A 22,991-nucleotide genomic window follows, 5' to 3' on the forward strand; every position below is an offset into this window, starting at 1 on the left:
GTCCTTAGGTGTGACCTTTTGACTGAGTCCAAGTTTTACAGAACAAATCCTTTTTTTAAGGGGATTTGTTCTGTGAAGTTTGGATTCAGTCAAATGGCCACGCTTGAGGACCTAGAGGGTCACATGTGACCTTAAGGCCCCAGGTTCCCCACCCCTGTCTTAGCCCATCCTTTTATGGACAGGTCCACAGTGGAAGTGTTAGAACTCACAACTAAGGAGGAGTTGGAGGCTAGTGATAAATTTCCACTTAATACTTTGTCTTGCCATTTCATTAATTGCTGCTGTTCCCAAAGGTAGAACCCCCAAAGCATGCTAAATTACAGTGAGATTTACCATAGAAAAACTCACAATTCCTAGTTCTTTCACAGATGCGAGCTCAGTAGTAACACTGACCAGGGCCAGGTGGTTCAGCTCATCTAACTTGGCCCCAGCATCCCAGCACAGGAAAGGTAAAGCCCAGGACTGGCCTGGCCCTGCCCTTGCCCCCAATCTTGCTGTTATTTGGAGTGAATTCTAATCCTGTGTGCAGTGGGACCGCATTGGGGATGGCTATGGCTCTTTCTGGCTATAACTAGCCTATTTAGAATGCTTCTTTTGCTGACTTAAGATACTCTACTGACTGATGTCAAACTGAAAGGAGAGAGAGAGTAAGCAGGAATGAGGCTCCTTTTTCTCCCCATCTTGTTATCTGTCTCCTCCTTACCTGCACAAAGTGGTCTTTTGATCTCCTTTTAAAGCCATGCTTTTCACTGAGATTAAAAGCAAGTAATAGTTACGGGGTACCGAGATTCAGCCAACTCTGCCCCTACCACCCTTCCAAAAATATTTGTGTTTGCCTATTTTTAATTGCTTGTATCCAGTGAAAATCAGGCTGCCCACAGTACTGGAGTGTAATTTGGGAAATGCATGCTGCGTATTCTGGTTGGGTCAGAACCAGAAAAGAAATTGGAATGGCTTTGTTTTTCATTTCTGCTTGTTCCTAATCATGAGCAGCATGGCCCTGTGGACACGATCTGACTCTTACTCCCACAGGAATTAAGCTTAAATTTGTTAACAGGTAGAATGTATTTTTTACAAGGCTATTTGGGCTTTTCTATGTATATTCACATTAACAGTTTCCCTGTCCTCCTAAAACATAATTGAAATCTCAGTAACAAAAAGAAGAGATACATAAATATAGATATGTGTATATATGTGTGTGTATATATGTATATGTGTGGGTATATGTATATATATGTGGACACACATACACACACGCAATTATGTGTATCATAATTGCCTACTTGAGGAGACATTGGCTCACTCCAGAGGCAGCATAGTATATTGTAGCAATTCTCAAACTTTTTGGTCTCAGGACCCCTTTACACACTAATAAATTAATGAAGACCCAAAGAGCTTCTGTTTTTGTGTGCTATATCTACTGATATTTACTGTATTTGAAATTTAAACTGATAATTTTTTTAATATTTATTAATTCATTTAAAAATAATGCCAAATCTATTACATAGTGCCATTCTTAAAATGTCATTTTTAACTATATTTTCCAAGACAAAAAAAGGCATTTATTCAGAAGAGTGGCTTTGTTTTATATGCTTTTGCAAATCTGGCTTAATGGAAAACAGCCACATTCAATCTGTTATAGTGCTTTGGTTGAAATATAGGAAGAAAATCTGGCCTCAGATATGTCGTTGAAAAGAGGAGGTATATTCTCACAGGCAAATGATATCTTAATATTATGAAAATGGTTTTGACCTCATAGAAACCCTGCAAGAGATTCAGAGTATCCCAGTGTTCCGTGGACCACCCTTTGAGAACCACTAGTATAGTAACTAGAAAATAACCTTGAATTCAAGAGGATCTGGGTTCAAATCTTGCCTCTGACATATACTGGCTATATGACCCTGGAGAAGTCATTTAACCACTTAGTGCCCAACCTATTCTCCAATACTTAAGCAGATGCTAATTTTCTTTGGTAGTGATAGTTTCCAACTTCACTAAAACCACTGATCCAGTCCAAAAAGAACCCCCAAAACCACAAATGCTTAGATTTTCCTTCCTTGGACTTTTTTTTCTCATTAATCTACTGGATTAGGAAAAATTGCTGTTTTCTTTTACTTGGGCATCTCTGACGTGAGGCAAAAGTATAGCTATCCCATGTGTTCCTGGTGAGTTCCCTCTGGAACTCGTGTTCACCAAAGTAGTCTAATAAAGAAATCCCATCTGCTAAAGAAAGGATCTCTTTCCTTTCCTTGTAGGGGGCAGGTGCAACTTTGCAGGGTTCACAGATAGAAAGAATGACATAAAGAAGGGATCTGGAATTAATTCCTTTCCATTGTGGTTGCTTGGCAGATGGTAACATATGTCAATTTTTAATCCTTATTTCCCCAGTATTGATTTTTACAAACGAGCCCAAAACAGCTTGTGCCAGATATTTCTGAAATCTGAATTTGGAAAAGATATGATATATGTGGAGCAAATTTTTTTGGCTTTGAATTTCAAAGTTTTTGCTCATAAATACTATGTCCATGTAGACATGGTACATCTTGAAGTCAGGAAATATAATATTCTTCATATTATGGCTCTGATAGTTGCTAGTTGCATGATCGTGGGCATATCGCTTTACCTGTCTGAGCCTCAGTTTCTTCATCTGCAAAGTAGAGATGATGATAATACATGAACTACCTACTTCAAGAATACTTTGTATTTGGAAAATACTTTGTACTACTTGAAGGTCTTTGGAAATATGAGCTCATATTGGTCCAATCCATGCAGGGCTCTAAAATTCCACTACCCTTTTGTCTCAAGGTTGGTGCCTTTGTGTATTAGTTCTAAATTCCTTATTTCTTTATCAGGTTGGACTAAAACTTCCTATTCCCTTGATGCTGCTGAAGACAATGATGGCTGGTCAAGTACTGAGGAGCCCCTGAATTCATCAGATGCAGAGGAAGAAGGTGGAGCAGGACCCAGGAAACTGGTAAGCCCTTTAAAGCATTCTCATTCTGGCCATGGCATGTTACACATGTTTCATCCTCACTTCTGTGATTTGTGTCTAACTGGAAGCGGCCCCTAAACCTGGAAATTCAAGTTTCTCAGTCCTCTCAGGAGCATCTCTGCCAAATAATTTTTTAAATAAAAACCCTAAATTCCAGGGAGTTGCTATTTTGTAATGTGAATTACAGTATTTTCTCTTTTTGTAAATTAGAATGTTCCTGAGTTTTTCTAAAGCAGGGCACACCTATACAGGCTCATGAGGTTGATTGGAGTATGGGTCTTTTTTCTAAGTAGTGTGTCTAAAGTGTGTCATCAGATTTATTCATGAGGATATATGTGCACTTTTGTGGTCAGCTGTAGTAATTTGTTTGAACCAAAGAGGTCTTCAAATGTGACTCTCATGAGTGCCTTATGCCAAGAGATTATAAAAACAATAGCTAATACTTACATAGTATTTACTGTGTGACAGGCACTGTACTAAGCACTTTATTGTTATTATCTCATTTGATTAAGAGATTGAAGTTCACAAGTATGGGCAGATTTCACCCTCTTGCATTTCCTCACTTCAACTCTCTTACCTTCCCAGACCACCCCGCCCCCTTTCATCTCCCCTTCCTTGACACCTATACAAACTGCACCACAAAATTTGACACCACCTTATATTATGCTCTCATTGTTTCATGTTAGAATCCAACCCTTACCTTATTGTCTCTGAGGGCCAGGACCATGTCCCAAAGTCTTTTCTGTCCCCATACTCTGTCACAGTAAGGTGAAGCTGTTCACTGAATACCTACTGATTGCCTCACAACATAACTAGTTTATATATTTATAAACTGTCAAAAAAAAAGTATTTTTTGCTTGTATCCAGAAGAACAAGCCCAAAATACTATAAATAATTTTTGTTGTTGTTGTTGCTACCCTTTCTTCATTCCTTTTTTGTCCCTCCTTCCCAAACCTCAGGTTCCTGGCAAATATACAGTTGTGGCCGACTATGATGAAAAAGGAGGTCCAGAAGCCCTTGCTGTGAAAAGTGGAGATATAGTAGAATTGCTACATGAGGGAGAAGAGGGACTTTGGTAAGGGGAAAGTCATCTGTGCTTTTTACCTTAAGACTTATTTTTTTAAACGCATGGAATAGAACCATTTGACAGACACCACCTTTCTTAGGTTTGTAAAGAACCTGACCACCAGCAAGGAAGGCTGGGTACCAGCCAGCAACCTGTTGGCATTGATTGGCAACTCAAAATCAGCTCAGTCTTTGAGCAGCTCAGGTAAGACCATACTGCCTACATACATATCCAGGGTTGCCTGCTTTCCCATTACGAGCCATATACCTATGTGTATAAAAGCAAAGTTAAAAATAAAAGCAGTTGCAATATCTATTTATTCTCCTAATCATTTTCCTCTTCTCTAGAATCTGGTACTGGTTCCACCTTTTTGAGCTCCTCCTCAAGTTGCAGTGAGAGTTGCAATGCCACCTTCTCAGACATCAAGGGTTAACAACTAAGGGCTCACTTATTAAGATTCCTGAAATAAGGACACCATGTGCAGACTTCTGATGGCGAAATTGCAGGAGTGAAAACCATCATGTACCTCTGACAGTTTTGTCTTGCTTGGAATTTACTTAGAGAAGGGGAAGTTTCTTTCAAAATTAAAAGAAGATTCAGAAGATGACTCTGAGAATCTGAAAATAATTTACTGGAAAAGCTCCTGAGCTGTATGTAGAACAACCTAAGGTGCAAGAATAAAAGGAAATGTTCTGAAGCGTGGGACACTTAAGAAGCTTCTCATCAGAAGCTTCTCATCTTTAGTCTCAATTCCAGAACTCACTTCCTAATGTACAATATTTCAATTTTTACAGAAAGAAACCAGTTCAATCATGCCACGTTGGAAGAAATGGACAGTGGTGAATTCCCTGCTAAAAACAAGGCTTTGTACAAAGCATGGCTACGCAAACTTACACTACTAATCATACTCTCAATGAACATTCTTTTATGGGTTGATAGTGTCTCATAACTAGAAATGGGGTTTTGATCCAGTTATTCTGCTTTTGTTGTCTTCTGCAAGAATATGCATCCTTTTGAAATTGGTCACTAAAGAAATGAACAGTTCACTGACCCAACAGCTTGGAGACAGGACTATTTTATCTTCTACAATTTTTTTTTAAGGATATTATTTCGTGGTCATTTTTTTTTTGTGGTACTTTGGCCTCTAACCAAATTCTTTACCAAGAATCACTGTGTTTACAAAAAAAAACCAATTTGATACCGCCTTTGATACAGAACTATTTTTTGTTACTAGTGTTCACATTTAAACATATTTGTAAATTAAATAATCTAATGTTATCTTACCTGTCTATAATACCAAGGTAACTTCATTCAGCTGAAGTTCTTTGGTTGTTGGTGAATGAAATTGGGCTGGTTTTGATTGCCAGAAGAAAATACAAACTATAAAATATTCATCATTTTTTTCTACCAAAAAAAGATGTGGGGAACTCTTTCCATTTTTTAAGAATTTCTCTACTTTACATATCTTTTTTACTGTTTTTAAAGAAATGGTAAAGATGCAATTTTTGCAGGCTATTAGCCCAACCAGTGCTCTTTATTATAGCCTGAGATTCTCTGAGATCTAGCCTTCCACTATGCAGGCTTAGACCTTAACTGGTCTATTCCAATTCAGAACTTTCCTCTGCTTAAGAAACAAAGCTTTGGTTGTCCATGTAACATTATTTTACAGTACTTTGAATATATCAATATAAATGCAGAGAAAATTTTCTTGCTCAAGGTAGAACTGAAAAGGAAATGCCTCACTGTTTTTTGTTTGTGTGTGTGTGTGTGTGTATGTGTGTGTGTTTCAGAAAACAAAACGCTTGTTCTACTGATTGTTGAAACACACTCTGTACCTAATTGGGGCAGATATTTTTTATATGTATGTATATATGTTAATGTGTGTATATGTGTATATATAAATATTGATGTAAAGGTTGTATTTATAGTCTCCATGCTGCTGAGAGTATGTCACTTTACAATCCATAAATATAAGTCTTCATGAATACCTGAAACATGGGATTGATTGAGATTTTTGTTTCCTAGTCTGCTTTCCATATGCTCTATCAGAAGGAAATCACTCCACATTTCCTATGATCTGTGAATCCCTCCTTAGCCAGAAACCTCTTGCTTCAAGTGCGGTATTGAAAATGGAACATGGGAAGAGACATGATGGCTTTTCTTCAGGTTTATAAATTATTTGTAAATGCCATGTAACATAATCCACTCAAGTTTATTGTTTGGATGTTTTCCTTGCGGCAGCCTCGCTACTTTGTGATTATCTCATCTCAGCACTTTAAACCTCACAGTTCATTCACTGTTACTTTTTTTTCTACTGCTAACGTAAATGACATACAAAATTAGAATTCCTTATTGTATGTATTATGGTTGGATGAATAAATTTCAGCAGCTCTTTGCTGTATGTATATCTTCATTTTACAAAGAGCACCATAGCATTCTCTGTGTGTCTTCTTTTGTATCAGAGTACAATTTGGGGGTTTTTTTCCCTGCAAGTTTCTCACGAAGTACATCTAAACCTAACCTTAAATAGGACTTGTTCAAGCATTCTTTGCTTTTTGTCATAAAGCTGTTAGTGCTTTTAGAAGGGCTCAGCCTCTCATTCTGTGCAACATTGGAGAAATCATTTGTCTGTTTGGTCTTTTAGTTCCTTTCACTCACCTGTAGGTTGTGACAGTGTAACCCATCCATACTTTCTCTTTCATCCACTCCAATGAAGGAAATGAGGGAAAGATTGAAAATTGTGAAGAGGGAGGAGGTTCCATCATCTCATTTCTATGGAATAGGGTGTTCTGGGTCATAGCAACATGAACCTGCACAGCCTAACACCGTTATGTTGCTAAGGCAGTAGTATTATGCATCCTTTATTAGCATCTTCCTGTAAGAAAGGATAACATTTCTTTGAACTTTATATCTCTTTTACTCAGCATTGACTTATTCAAGAAATGCTTAGCATGTACCTACTATGGCTAAGTATTCTGTTAGGGCAGGGGTGAGGAACCTGGGGCCTCGAGGCCACATGTGGCCTTCTAGGTCCTCAAGTGCGACTCTTTGGCTGAATCCAAACTTCACAGAACAAATCCCCTTAATAAAAGAATTTGTTCTGTAAAACTTGGACTCAGTCAAAAGACCAAACCCAAAGACCTAGCAGGCCACTTGTGGCCTCAGGGACGCAGGTTTCTCACCCCTGTTAGGCACTGGCGAAGTGACAATGAAAAAATCCTAAAAAAACTTAGAGACAAATAGTATTATCTCTCTTTTCTGAAAGAAGGAACTATGACCTAACAAGTTTAACTTTCTCGAGAGCATAATGAAGCTAGACCAAAAACCTGTTTCTAAGTCCTAGTCCCTGACTCCATTCACTGTGCCAAAAATTTGACTAGGACAGAGACTTAGAGCTGGAAGATACCTCAGAGATGATCTAGTCCAATCCTGCTATTGTGCACATGAGTACACCAAGGCTCAGAGTGATTTGTGATTTGCCCAAGGTCACAAATCCACAAAGTATCAAAAGTGGAATCAGAATTCAGCAATCTTTATACCACACCTCTGTACAGAATATTTAACTGATCACTGAAATTATTATTGGTCCAATAATGAATGTTTCATAATTTCTGTTCCAATATGACCCAAAAAACCAAACCATGAGTTTTTGTTAAATGATCATGGATATAATGAGAGGAAGAGAACATGAAACCAAATAGGGATGGCATTATGGAGTATTGGTGAAAAAAAAAAAACCCACTACAAACTTCCATTTACTATTTTGCTTTAACCTCTCTGGGATGCCATATTCTCACATTTAAATAAAGATGTTAAATTAGATATCTCTAAGGTCCTTTCCAGTTGGAACAGTCTGAGTCTTTTTTTACCTTTTACTTCATACCTTCAAACACCTATGATTTTGTTTGGCTGACTCCCTTGACCAATAAGGATTATGACTCCACACCTTAGTAGTCTGGGTTACTTTGGCCAAAAAAGTTCATCATTTGGTGATGGGTCTGTCTGAGCAAGCCAAGACCCCACAGTGCTTATGCTCCCATTGGTATAACCTTTTAGGACCCAGGGTCACGTCACTTGGATGAAAAATTAGGGTAAAGCAGGGTTCTACATTGGTTTTTTCATCCTTTAACCAAAGGTCTGACAGAAAGAAATTAAACACATTTTGATGTTGAAGGCTGTGCACTTGGAGACTGAGAAAGTGAGCTTTGTAAGTGAGGATTTGAAAGTGTTGGAAAAACTGGAATGCTGTCCTGTAGCTAGCTTTCTTTGGGTAAACAAATCCAACTGACCAGAAGAAATGGGATGTGTGAATAACAGAAACCCCAGGTGATGGATCTCTGCTGGGGAAGCTATTTTTAAACATCCCGAGCACACAGTGTGAGGCCCTCCAAGCAACAGGATAGGATGGCAGTCAGCTGCTCCCACTGCCACATCCACTGTGGGAGATAAGCTCTAGGCCATCAGCCAAAGACATTGGGCCTCCTCTGCTTGTTGGGGGACATGAAAATGTGACAAAAGGCAACAAACCTTTGTATATATATTATAAGTATATATTATGAATATATATATATATTTTCCCCTCACACCAGTTTTTCAATTTGTGTATTCACAGATGATCTGAAAAGATTGGCAGATTTTCACTTTATCATGTGAAATGAAAGAAATCTAAAACCAAAGTCCAAATAAAAGTTAACACTTTCCATGCTGTATGCATTCAATATCTTGTGGAGGAATGTAGACAATGAAAAGATGATTTGACTACACTCCTAGTTTCAAATCCCACCCGTCATACTACCTGTGTGACCTTGGGCAAATTTCAACCTCCCTGGTTCTGTTTGCTCACCTATAAAATAAAGAGACTAGAAGGTCTCTGAAGTCCCTTCCAGTTCCAAATCTGTGATCTTACGAACCCTAGAACCTCTAACACCATCTATCCCAACCTCAGCCTGAACCAGAACTCCCTCTACAACAGCCCTAACAAGCGGCCATCCAGTCTCAGCTTGCACACCTCCAGTGAGAGGACAGAGACTTGGTGGTTGTTTAGTCCTCTCAGTCATTTCCAATTCTTCAGGACACCATTTGGGGTTTTCTTGGCAAAGATACTGGAGTGGATTGCCACTTCCTTCTCCAGGTCATTTCACAGGTGAGGAAACTGAGGCAAACAGGGTTAAGTGACTTGCCCAGGGTCACACAGCTAGTAAGTGTCTGAAACTGGATTTGAAACTTAGAAAGATAAGTCTTCCTGACTCTAGTTTGGGCACTCTATTCACTGTGCCACCTAGCTGCCTGATGACAGATGCATCTAAGACAGGTGCCATTTTTGAACAACAATCTTTTTTTCCTTGTTGAGCAACTGAAACTTCCAGCGAGTCAAGACAGTTCTAGTTTAATAAATCTGTTAACTACAAGTTGTGTGCATTTGGGTGTTGTACTTTCTACATTCCCCCAGTGCAAGAAAGCCTGTAAACTTTATTAAGAACAAAATAACCCTACAACAGCATTTTATTGACTCGAAGATTCTGCAGTTAGTTGGAAACTGTTGCAATTGTATGGTGGGCATTTCATTATTCTCTGTAAGATGGGTACCCTACCTTGGAAGGTGCTGGCCACAGGTCATTGGAATTAATGGTAGAGCCAGATAGGCAGAGAAGCCGATACTGCCAAATGGATCTAAGTTATCCAGTACCCAGGCACTTTTCTCTCTGATCATCTGTTTCCTTAGCATACCCCATTATGGCCTGAGATCCTGTAACATGGTAAAATGCCCCTCTCTTCTTCTGCCCTTGCTCCCCAGTTACTAAGTCTGCTGCACCCTACATCCTGCCCTCCATATTCCTGACCCCAATCTCCTAACATGTGCCTTTCTTCTAATCATTGCCAGCCCTTAATGATTCAACTTTATTCATAATTTCAGGTGACCTGATGATAAAAATGGAACAGGAAAATTTGAACCCTTCCCCAAAACAAAGATTATTTTCAGAAATCACAGAATCTTTCCCAAAAATCTTCAGAATTTTCTTTGCTCGCTTCCATTTTTCTTCTCTATCTGTACATTAGTCGGGTAAGAAAATATCAGCATTTGTCCTTGGCAGTTGCTATATATCTTTGCTTCCCCCTCAAGTAGTGCTCTTCATAGATAACCAGTAGATGACTCTATGTGACCTCAATCAGTCAACCAACATTTGTGAAGCATTTACTATGTGCCAGGCCCACAAGTGCTCAGACACTTCCTAGCTGTATGATCCTGGGCAAGTCATTTAACCTTATTTGACTGAATTTCCTCATCTAAAATGAGCCAGAAAAGGAAATGGCAAACCACTCCAGTATCTTTGCCAAGAAAACCCCAAATGGGGTCACAAAGAGTCAGACAGTACTGAAAACAACTGACAACAAAAACAATGTTCCAGGCACTGTGCTGGGGATACAAATATAAGCAAAAAGCATTTACTGTCATCAGGGAACTCTAATGGAACCTCTTGTATCCAAGTTCCTTTCATTATATTGTAGATTAAACTAAATAAATTTCCTTTTTATACCAGAAAACAAATCTTAAATTTTATCATTTTTTTCTTAAGATATACATGCTAATATCATACAAGATTCCTTGGATTATTGATATTCAAGGCAGAAAACAAGGAGATATATGCTTGCCAAAGCTTCACTACTGGTTCTTAGTTGTACTAATTGTACTAAGCATCAGAAAACTACAGGATGTCCTCAAAGAGATACACAATCACTGGAAAGGAATTAGCTTAACAAGCCACACAAGAAAAATCAAATAGATAAAGGAGACTTGTTCGCAAATTGAGATACACTTGATACATGATGTACTTGAATGAGTAGCCCATTGAATTAGTCCAGTAATATATATATCTTAGATAAGTTCTTCAAATGGACAAAGTTGGGCAGAGAATTGAATAGAAGAGCAAGCTATCCCTTATTTGGGATATTGTGTTTCACTTTCAATAATTTCAAGCTGCTTCCCGAAACAGACACTCATCTTTTTTGAATGCAAATAGACTCCCAGTAATGCTTTATAGCTGCCATTCATGAAGCACCATGATGTCCAAAGGAGGAGAACTACAAGTGATTCAAAGGACAATGGAGAGACTCAAGGTGGTTATATGTAAGCCTATTGCTAATGGTATTTGTATACAAAAGGTGATTTAAAAGATATAATTGAGATGTAGCAGGTAGGCAAGTCATTTAGTAAGACCAAAGGAAAAGACAACTGGACAACTGCTCAGGTAATAAAAAGTTTAAATACCTAAGGAGTCTGTTGAGCCTCCTCTTGATCAGTCCTCTTGGGAAGATCTACTGGGGGCTTCACATGAAGCATAAAGATCATAAGATGCAAAGATCAGCATCATGCAGAATAAAAAAAAAACATAGAGTGGTTGTGATCTCCCTCTGTGCATGGAGTGTCAGCACTTCCAAAGCTTCATTAATACACACTAGAAAAAAAATCCAATAGATTCTTTATTGTTGTTGTTCATTTGTTTCAGTTGTGTCTGACTCTTCATGACCCCATTTTTCTTGGCAAAGGTACTAGAGGGGTTTGCCATTTCCTTCTCCAGCTCATTGAAAGTAGTCTAGTGACTGAAAAGGATGATAAAATCTTAGAAGAATACCTAAAGGAAAACTGCCCTGATATTGTAGATCCAGAGGGTAAAACAGAAATCAAAAGAATCCAATAATCATCTCATGAAAGAAATCCCAAAATGAAAACTCCCAGGAATATTATAGCCAAATTCCAGAGCTCCCAGGTCAAAGAGAAAATATTGCAATCAGTCATAAAGAAACAATTCAAGTATCATGGAGCCACAGTCAGGATCACACAAAATTTAGTGACTTCCATGTTAAAGGAATGGACGGCTTCTAATATGATATTCTGAAAGGCAAAAGAGCTAGGATTACAACCAAGAATAACCTACCCAGCAAAACTGAGTATAATCCTTTAGGGGGGGAAATAGATATTTAATGAAATAGAGGACTTTTAAGCATTCCTGATGAAAAGACCAGAGATGAATAGGAAATTTGACTTTCAAATAGAAGACGCAAGAGAAGCATAAAAAGGTAAACATGAAAGAGTAATCATAAGGGACTCAAAAGAGTTAAACTCTTTACATTCCTATATAGGAAGATAATATATGTAACTCCTAAGAACTTTATCATGGTGTGATTCAATTATGTTGAGATGATCTCAAAAAAAAAAAAGGTAAGGGTAAGAAAGAAGGATGCACTGGGAAAGGGGGAGGAGGAAGAGGTAGAGTACAAGAAATTTTTCTCATATAAAAAAGGCAAGCAAGGAAGAACTTTTGTAATGGAGGGGGAAATGGGGAGATGGCAGGCAATGCTTGAACCTCACTCTCATTGGAATTGGTTCAAAGAGGGAAGTGTGTGTGTGTGTGTGTGTGTGTGTGTGTGTGTGTGTGTGTGTGTGTACACATTCACTCTCTCTATTGGGTATAGAAATCTATCTTACCCAGTAGGAAGAGAAGGGAATAAGAGATGGGGTGGGGGTGGGGGAAGTAATAAAAGGGAGGGTTGATTAAGGGAGGAAGTGATTAGAAGCAAAACAGACGAGGAAGAACAAGATAAAAAGGGAGAAGGATAAACAAAAGAAAATAAGATGGAAGGAAATGCTGTTAATAACCACATGAATGTGAAAGGGATGAGCTAACCCATAAAATGGAAGCAGAGGGCAAAATAGATAAGAAACCAGAATCCAACAATATGTTGTGTACACACATACAAGTTGTTTCACACTTGAAACAAAAACACACAGAGAGTTAAAATAAAGGACTGGAGCAGAATCTCATATGTTTCAGCTGAAATAAAAAAAGGCAGGGGTAACAACCCACACCCTGGGCTCTCCTCCTTTCCAGGGCTTGGAGATCCAAGCTTCAAAGTGCAACAATTTGCTGAGGCCTCCATAGCTTCAAAAGATCTCTGCAAGAGCAGAGGAACAGAGGAAAAGGGGCAAGACATGTGTCTGAGCTTGAAATAGAACTCAACCCCACACCCCAGATCTCCACTCCTCCCAGAGCCTCAGAGATCCAAACCTGAAGTGACAGAAATCATCTCAGATTGCAGTGCCCTGAACTGCCAGGACAGAGAACTGAGAAAGAGAGAAAAGACAGCACACTATGAAAGGGATTCGGAAGAGAGGGCTGTGCAGCATTGCCAGTAAGCCTGAGTAAAAGAGCCTAGCATTCATCTTGGGCCAGTTCTGTCTCTCCTGAGTCACCTGAGGAGAAAGCTGAGATATGCCGACATTCAGCCTCCCAGGGAACACACGCTCAGAAGAGAGAGTCATAAATGAGCAAAGGGGAAAAATAAAGGGTGGTGAAAGACTGAAATTATCAGAGATCTCAGGAGGAAGAAAACCCAAAACTCAAACTCAAGTGTAAGCAGAAAAATCAACAGGGAATATGTTAACCGTAGAAGGAAAAGTGGCCTCCATATCTTGTAAACAAGTTCCAGCATCTATTAATAAATAGTACAAAACAAAAGAAAATGACTCAACACTTGATGAGACAGAGGACCCTGTAGTTTTGAGAAGAATGCACTGTTCTTGGGTGGTTTAAAAAAGAAATGAAAATTATAAGAGCAGAATTTATGGCCTGCCCAGAAGAAATAATTGACAGAATAGAAAACCTTGAATCTTTGATAGAAAGACTCACCAAAGAAACAAAAGAGGACAGCTAATTGGGAATTTAAGTACACAGAAATAATTGACAATCTAGAAGGGAAGCAAAAAGCAGTAACACTAAAAGAAAACTTGCTCTCTACTCAAGCAAAACATATTGATATTGAACACATAGGCAACCTAAAAATTATAGGTCTCCTTGAAAAACACAAGTCAAAAAAAGTGAACAATGCAAGAAAAAATTAATACCAGAAAACTGCCCAGAATTCCTAAACACAGGAAATAAAATACCAATTGAAGGAACCCACAGACCATCTCTATAAAGGAAAAGAAAGCCAGTAAGGCAGCAAACTTGAGACACGTGGTGGTTAAATTAAACAATTCAATTCAGAAACAACAAATTCTGCAAGTGACCAAGAGAAAGATCTTCAAATACAAAGGAAAGGAACTTTAAATAACATGACTATTCTACACCCACCCAAAAATGCATACAGGAATGGAATAATGTGTTCTGAAGAGCCATGGAAGTCAGGATTTAGCCCAAGGGTGAGCCACTCTGCAAATCTAAGCTCAACTACAAATGAAAAAAGAAAAGATAGACATTCAATAATAAGGAAGTGTTCAAGACATTCTTAGAAAGAAAACCAGATCTGAAGAGATTATTTGTTTCTTGAACACCCTAGACAACAGAAATGCAGGAGGGGTGAACAAATATAACAGACTAGGACAGCAGCAGAGTGACAGCAGAGAGACTTTTTTCTAAATGTACACAAGGAGATGGGGTGAAGGCAGAAGTCAGATGGAAGTAATGGTAGAGAGGTAGGTCTAGAGCATTATGGACAGAATCTTGCAACACTCCATCAACAAATGAGTCAATGTTGGGTTTTGCTTTTCTTTTTTTTTTTGGTTTGTTCTGTTTTGGTTTTTTTGTGGTACTACATTACAGAATAGAATGGTAGATGGAAGAGGGGATGGGGAGGAAGAAAATAGAAAAAAGTGTGTGATGTGCCCAGGTAAAATCAAGAGCTAGCTATGAGAGGAAAATGATTCTTGTGTTCTCTCAGAACGAGCCTGAAGGGGAATAAGTATGAAGTGGAGGGGAAGGACTAACAACATAGGGGGAAAGAAGGTCTTGTTTTGGTGTTGGGAATTTTCATTTATGGATGCCATTACGGGTAAAGAGAGATGTTCTTCGAAAGGTGATGAGGACTTTGTGCTGGGTTTCTGAAGATTTGGTGCTTGCCTTGGGAGGGAGGGGGAGTTAGAATTCCTGGGGGAAAGTGGGAGGGAACCTGGGAGAGTGGGTGGGCTTGTACCCAGAGAGGAAATTTTGAGGCAAATGGGGAAGGAAGGTGACCAGGAAGAGGTTATAGGTCAGAGGTGGGCTGCATAATGAGGGACATATGTGGAGGTTGGGGGCAGGACCTTTTGTTTAGCTTCATAAAAAGCATCTTCCTAAAATCAAAAGCAAGCATCATATACAATGGGGACACTCTAGAACCTTTTCCAGTAAATATGGAAATGAAGCAAAGATGACTACTTTTGCTACTATTATTTGATATGCTTCTAGAATTGCTAGCAAAGGCAATAAGACAAGAGAAAAAAATGAAGTCATAAAGATAGGCAGAGATGAGATTAAACTATCCCTTTTTGCTGATATGATGGTAAACTTGGAAAATACTAGAGAATCAGCAAAGATACTAATTGAGACAATTATTAGCTTCAGCAATGTTGCAGGCTACAAATAAACCCTTAAAAATCAATAGCATTTCTATTCAGTAATATCAAAATGCAAGAAGCAATAATAGAAAGAGAAATCCCATTCCAAATAACTACAGAATACAGAAAGCACACAAAAGACTTGTATAGATTGAGTTACAAAGTGCTCCTTAAGAAAATAAAGAACTTAAATAACTGGAGGAATATTCAATGTTCATGGCAAGTCCACACCAACATAATAAAAATTTTGATACTACCAGAGTTAATTTACAGTTTTCTTCTTGAACCTTGACTTATTTGTTTTTGACATTTTTTTAATTTTTTTATTTTTATGGTAATTTTTATTTATTTTTTTGTTTTCAACATGTACTTCCACAAGATTTTGAGTTCCAAATTTTCACCCCATCTCGCCCCACCCCAAGATGGCATGCATTCTAAATACCCCTTCCCCTAGTCTGCCTTCCCTTCTATCTCTTCCCCACTTCTCTCATCCCCTTCCCCTTCAATTTTCCTATACAGCAGGATGGATTTCTGCACCCCATTTCCTGTATTTCTTATTTCCCAGTTGCATGTGAAAACATTTTTTTTAAGCATGTGTTTTTGAAACTTTGGGTTCCAAACTTTCTCCCTTCCTCCCTCCCCACCCACCGTCATTGATAAGGCAAACAACTAAATATAGGTTATATATGTGCAGTTATGCAAAACACTTCCATAGTAGATATGCTGTGAAAAACTAACTCTATTTCCCTTAATCCTATCCCACCCACCTATTTATTCTATTCTCTCTTTTGACCCTGTCCCTCCTCAGAAGTATTTGCTTCTGATTACTCCCTTTCCCAATCTGCCCTCCTGTCTATCATCCTCTACTCTCTTGTCCCCTTCCCTCCCTATTTTCCTGTAGGGTAAGACAGATTTCCACACCCAATTGAGTGTGTATATTATTCCCTCCTTAAGTCAAACCCTATGAGAATAAGATTCACTCATTCCCTCTCACCTTCCCCCACTTCCCCTCCACTGTAAGAACCTTTTCTTTTCTGGGTTTTTTTTTTTGTGGGATAATTCACCCCATTCTACCTCTCCCTTTCTCCTTCTCCTAATACATTCCTCTCTTGCCCCTTAATTTTATTCTCCAGATATGACCCCTTCATTTTAAACTCACCCTGTGCCCTCTATCTATATCTATATATACATGCACATAATTTTTTTCCCTCCAACTACCCTAATACTGACAAAGGTCTCATGAGTTACAAATGTCATCTTTCCATGTAGGAATGTAAACAGTTAAACCTTAATAAGTGTCTTATGATTTTCTCTTTCTTTTTTACCTCTTCATGTTCCACTCGAGTCTTGTATTTGAAAATCAAATTTTCTATTCAGCTCTGGTCTTTTCATCAAGAATGCTTGAAAGTCCTCTATTTCCCTGAATGACCATTTTTTCCCCTGCAGGATTATACTCAGTTTTGCTGGGTAGGTGATTCTTGGTTGTAATCCTATCTCCTTTGCTCTCTGGAATATTATATTCCATGCCCTGTGGTCCCTTAATGTAGAAGCTTCTAAATCTTGTGTTATCCTGATTGTGTTTCCACAATACTTGAATTCTTTCTTTCTGGCTGCTTGTAATATTTTCTCCTTGACCTGGGAACTCTGGAATTTGGCTACAATATTCCTAGGAGTTTTCTTTTGGGGATCTCTTTCAGGAGGAGATTGGTGGATTCTTTCAATTTCTATTTTGCCCTCTGGTTCTAAAATATCAGGGCAGTTTTCCTTGATAATTTCTTGAAAGATGATGTCGAGGCTCTTTTTTTGATCATGGCTTTCAGATAGTCCAATAATTTTTAAATTCTCTCTCCTGGATTGATTTTCTATGTCAGTTGTTTTTCCAATGAGATATTTCACATTGTTTTCTAATTTTTCATTCTTTTGAATTTGTTTTACAGTGTCTTGATTTCTCATAAAGTCACTAACTTCCAATTGCTCTATTCTAATTTTTAACAAAGTATTTTCTTCAGTAATCTTTTGGACTTCCTTTTCCATTTGGTCAATTTTGCTAATTAGGGCATTCTTCTCCTCATTTGGCTTTTTGGACCTCTTTTGCCATTTGGGTTAGGCTATTTTTTAAGGTGTTATTTTCTTCAGTATTTTTTTGGGTCTCCTTTAGCAAGCTGTTGACTAGTTTTTCCTGATTTTCTTGCATCACTCTCATTTATCTTCCCAGTTTTTCCTGTACTCATCTTACTTGCTTCTCAATCCCTTTTGAGCTCTTCTAAGGCCTGGGACTGATTCATATTTTTCTTGGAGGCTTTGGATGTAGGAGCTTTGACTGTGTTGTCTTCTTCTGGTTGTATGTTTTGATCTTCTTTGTCACCAAAGTAAGATAATATAGTCTGACTCTTTTTGCTCTGCTTACTCATGATCCCAACCAATTACTTGAGTTTTAAACTCTTTGTTAAGGTAAAAGTCTGCTTCCAATGTGAAGAGTGTACTCTCCCAAGCTTCAGTTTTGTACAGCTGTTTTCAGAGGTACTTCTAGGGACCTGTAAATTTTCAGTTCTTCCAACGTGGTATGATAAGGGGCGAGGTGTTTTCTCTCCACCACCACAACAAGCTCCACCACACAGCGTTCCTCCTCGCCTCAGGACTGCTCCTCAGAACCGTGACCCAGATCCAAGCACCGCTAGAGCAAGAGATTCCTGCCTCAGCACTGGCAAAGAGATTCCTGCAATCCCCCTCTGATCAGCCACTCGATTCCCCCTCAATCTGTGGGCCAGAAGCTCAGGGGAAAGCCACGGCCCCAGGCCGTGCTTGAGACTTGCAGCTGAGACCTAGCTCCTCTCTCACCATCGTCACAGACTTTTCCCACTGACCTTCTAAGTTGTCTTTGGCATTCATGGGTTAAGAAGTCTGGTAACTGGCACAGCTGCCAGCAATTCAGTCCTCTGAGGCCTGCTCCAGGTTCGCTGTGCCCACGCTGCACTGGGCTCCTCTCCCTGCCCAGCGCCATATACCTTTCTGATCAACCATCCAGGCTGTCTTTGGCTGGAAATTTGTTTCACTCTGTCTTTTTGTGGGTTCTGCTGCTTTAGAATGTGTTTAGACCCATTTTTTTAGGTATTTGGAGGGCTTTGGGAGAGAGCTCAAGACAGTCACTGCTTCCCTCCGCCATCTTGACTCTGCCCCCTGTTTTTAACATTTTAAAAAAAAATTTAAGTTCCAAATTCTCTTCCTTCCTCCAGTTCCTCCCCCACCCTTTGATAAGACAAGCAACATGATATTTATTATACATGAAAGTTATGCAAAACATTTTCATATTAATCATGTTGCTCCCCCAAAAAGTGAAAAAAATAAAGTGGAAAAAAGTATATTTCAAACTGGACTCAGAATTCTTCCGTTCTCTCTCTGGAGGTGGATTGCATTTTTCATCATGGATCCCTTGGAATTATCTTGGATCATTGCCTTGAGAAGCTAAGTCTTTCACAGTTGATCATTCTTACAATATTATTGTTACTATGTACAATGTTCTCCTGGTTCTGTTCACTTCATTTTGTATCAGTTCACATAAGCCTTCCCAGGTTTTTCTGAAACTATCCCCCTCATCATTTCTTATATCACGATAGTATTCTGTCACAACCATATATGACAACTTGTTCAATCATTCTCCAATTGATGGGCATATCCTGAATTTTCAATTCTTTGCCACCATAAAAAGAGGCACTATAAATATTTTTGTACACATAGGTCCTTTTCCTTTGATCTCTTTGGGATATAGACCTGGTAGTGGTATTACTGGGTCAAAGGGTACACACACTTTTACAACCCTTTGAGCATAGTTTCAAATTGTTCTCCAGAATGGTTGGATTCTATCAACAATGCATTAGTGTCTCTATTTTTTCACATTCCTTCCTCAGCATTTGTCATTTGTCTTTTTTTTGTCATGTTACCCAATCTGATAGGTGTGAGGTAATACCTTAGAGTTGTTTTAATTTGCTTTTCTCTAATCAACAGTGATTTAGAGTATTTTTATATGACTATAGATAGTTTTAATTCCTTATGAAAACTACCTGTTCATATCCTTTGACCATTTATCAATTGGGAAATGGCTCTTATTTTTGTAAATTTGGCTCAGTTTCCTATGTATTTGAGAAATGATAACTTTATCAGAGAAAACTGTTGTATTTTTCCCCCAGTTTCCTGCTTTCCTTTTAATTGACTGCATTCATTGTGTTTGTGCAAAAAACTTTTCATTTCATGTAATCAAAATTATGCATTTTATTGTCCACGATCCTATATCTTATTTTGCTAATAAACTCTTACTGTATCCATAGATCAGACAAATTGTCTGATGACCCCTAAAATTGTCCATGACCCCTAATTTGCTTATATCACTCTTTTATGTCTAACTCATATTTTGACCTTTTTTTGGTATAAGTGTGGGATATCAATCTATGCCTTATTTCTGCCACACTGCTTTCCAGTTTCCCCAGCAATTATTATCAAATAATGAGTTTTTGCCCCAAAAGAATAGATCTTTAGGCTTGTCAAACACCAGGCTACTAGGTTGGTTATTACTGTACATTGTATACCTAATCTATTCCACTGATCCACTACTCTATTTCTTAGCCAGTACCAGATTTTGATGATTACTACTTTATAATATAGTTTAAAATCTGGTACTGCTAGGCCATCTTCCTTTGCATTTTTTTACATTGATTTTCTCAATTTTCTTGACCTTTTGTTCTTCTAGATCAATATTATTATTTTTTTCTAGCTCTACAGAACAATTCTTTGGTAATTGATTGGTGTGGCACTGAATAAGTAAATTAATTTAGGTAGAAGTATCATTTTTATTTTATTGGCTCAGCCCACCCATGAACAATTAATATTTCTACAGTTGTTTAGATCTGTCTTTATTTGTGTGAAAAGTGTTTTGTAATTATGTTTACAAAGTCCTGGATTTGTCTTGGTAGGTAGACTCCCAAGTATTTTATACCGTCTACAGCTATTTTATTTTTTTTCACAGTTGAAATTTACCTTTATTCAATCCTTTCTGCAGAGTGCAAATTAAAAACATAAATAAGATTTTTAAAGAAAAGACAAACTGTTAAAAAGTACTTAGCACAGACTTCAAGCATCTTCAAGCACTTCAACAAAAAATGTACAATTAATATTTTGACAAACATTAATTTATCTAATACCTACTATTGCAGGGAACAGTTGATAGGCACTGGGGAAATAGAGGTACAAGACAATGTCACTGCCATCAGCATGCTTATATGCAGTTATTTTAAATAGAATTTCTCTATCTATTCCTGCTGTTTTGTTTGTAATATATAAAAATGCTAATTATTTATGTGGGTTTATCTTACACCCTACAACTTTCCTAAAGTCGTTTATTGCTTCAACTAGCTTTTTAGATGATTCTCTGGGGTTCTCTAATCATATTATCTGCAAAGAGTGATAGTTTTGTTTCCTCGTTGCTTATTCTTATTCCTTCCATTTCTTTTTCTTGTCTTATTGCTGTAGTTAGCATTTTTAATACAATGTTGAATAACAGTGGCAATAATGAACATCTTTGTTTCATTCTTGATTTCATTGGGAAGGCTTCTATCCCCATTAAAATTTATCCCCATTACATATCATGCTTGCTCTTTGATAGACACTACTTATTTTAAGAAAGTCTCTGTTTATTTCTATGTTTTCAAGTGTTAATGTACACTTTTAATGTTATGCCAATCAAATTACCAAGGGGATATGTTATAACTTGATAAAATAATAACCAAACTGATTTGGAAAAACAAAAGCTCTAGAATATTAAAGGAATTTATAAAAAGAGGTAGAGACAAAGGAAGTATAGTACTTCTAGATCTCACACTATATTATAAAGTAGCAGTCATCAAAACCGTGTGCTATTGGTTAAAGAATAGAGAGACAGATCAATGGAACAGACTAGACAAGGAAAAATTAGAAATAATGAAAGTCAATAATCCAATGTTTGATAAAGTGGAAAAAAGCAATTACCTATGAAAAAATCCTTATTTGATTAAAAAAAAAAACTACTGGGAAAACTGGAAAATAATCTGATAGAAATGATGCTTATACCAACATTTTATATCATATTCTACAATACTTTCTAAATGGATACATGATCTTAATGTTAAAGATCATGTTATAAAAAAAATTAGAAGTGAAGATGATCATATGCATCTCACAGCCATGGGTAAGAGATATATTCTTCACCAAACAAGAGAAAGAGGTAATTACAAAAGATAAAATAGATAATTTTGATTACATGAAACCAAAAAAATTTTTGCATGGACAATATAAATACACTAAGATAAGAAGAAAAGTATCTGAATGAGGAAAAAATCTTTGCATCAGATTTCTCTAATAAGGGCTTGCTATCCAACATGTTTAAACTACATCTATATGGAAGCAAATATATGTATACACATATACGCATACACACAAGTATATGACTGATAGATATTCCCCAGTGGTCATTAGTGGTCAAAGGATGTAAACAAACAGTTGTCAAAAGAATTCACAAAGTATTTACAGGTGAAAGAATGCTCCAAATCACTAACAAGAGAAATGAAAATCAAAACCACCTTGGGGTTTCATCTCACAAAAAAATGACAAAAAAATGGCAACTGTCAACATTGGAGGATTTGTAGAAAGGCTACACTAATACATTGTTGCTGGGGCTGTGAAATGGTATAATGGAAAGCAATTTGGAATTGTAAATAAAGGTACTAAAATGTCCACATCCTTTGAACCAGAGACTCCATTATGGGGCTTATATACAAAGGAAGCCATCAATAAGAATGACATACGCATATACCCACATATACCAAAATATTTATAGCAACACTTTTTGTGATGGCAAAGAATTGGAAACAAAGTAGATATCCATCAATTGGGGAATGGCTAAACAAACTGTGGTACATGAATGTAATGGAATATTACTGTGTTGTAAGAAATTATGTATGTGATGAATACAGAGAAATATGGAAAGATCTCTATGAACTGATACAGAGTGAAGTAAGCAGGACCAAGAAAACAAAAATGGAAAAAAAACCAACCACATACACACACACACACACACACACACACACACAAACCACAAGTGAATATAACAAAATTATATAGATCAAGCATGACTTGAATGAAGAGATATGAGAGAATATCTCCAAACCTCTCCTTTACACAGATGGGAGATGTGACTGACAGGTATGTTTTTTCAGATTTTTTTCAATGTATTGATCAACTAGTTGCTCTGCTTTTTCTCTCTTTTTTTTGTCTTTAAAAAATAATATTTGTTATATGGGGTGGTTCTCTGGGGGGGACAATACTGGAAATAATTATGATCACATAAAAAACAGAAGACATCAATAAAAATTTATTTTAAAAAATAAAACAAGTTTGGCAATGAATAAGGCAAGAAAGATGAGAGATAGGCTGGATGGAATGGAAAGATCAAAGGAAGCCCTCCCTTTTTTTTTAAGACTGGGGAAACCTAAGCATGTTTGGAGGCTAATATATAATATAGCTTATCTTATTCAATA

At 37.5% G+C, this 22,991-nt stretch overlaps 1 protein-coding gene across 8 annotated transcripts in view; it reads left to right on the forward strand.

The window, feature by feature from the left end:
* Positions 1–6,455, forward strand: part of LOC114046234 (guanine nucleotide exchange factor DBS-like) — a 366,695-nt gene extending 360,240 nt beyond the window's left edge. For 5 of the 8 annotated variants that reach the window (XM_027866484.1, XM_027866477.1, XM_027866478.1 and 2 more), the window contains 4 exons: positions 2,853–2,974; positions 3,952–4,067; positions 4,159–4,262; positions 4,406–6,455. In XM_027866484.1, coding sequence (XP_027722285.1) covers positions 2,853–2,974; positions 3,952–4,067; positions 4,159–4,262; positions 4,406–4,491 — 428 coding nt within the window. In that variant the 3' untranslated portion in view covers positions 4,492–6,455. Of the gene's footprint in view, positions 1–368; positions 450–2,852; positions 2,975–3,951; positions 4,072–4,158; positions 4,263–4,405 lie in introns of those variants that run through there. The other 3 variants (XM_027866483.1, XM_027866479.1, XM_027866482.1) reach the window with 2 other exon arrangements.
* The last annotated feature ends 16,536 nt before the right edge of the window (positions 6,456–22,991 follow it).

The sequence above is a fragment of the Vombatus ursinus genome, unplaced genomic scaffold, assembly GCF_900497805.2.
Source record: "Vombatus ursinus unplaced genomic scaffold, bare-nosed wombat genome assembly UNPS02014781.1, whole genome shotgun sequence".
NCBI classification, from domain to species: Eukaryota; Metazoa; Chordata; class Mammalia; order Diprotodontia; family Vombatidae; genus Vombatus; species Vombatus ursinus.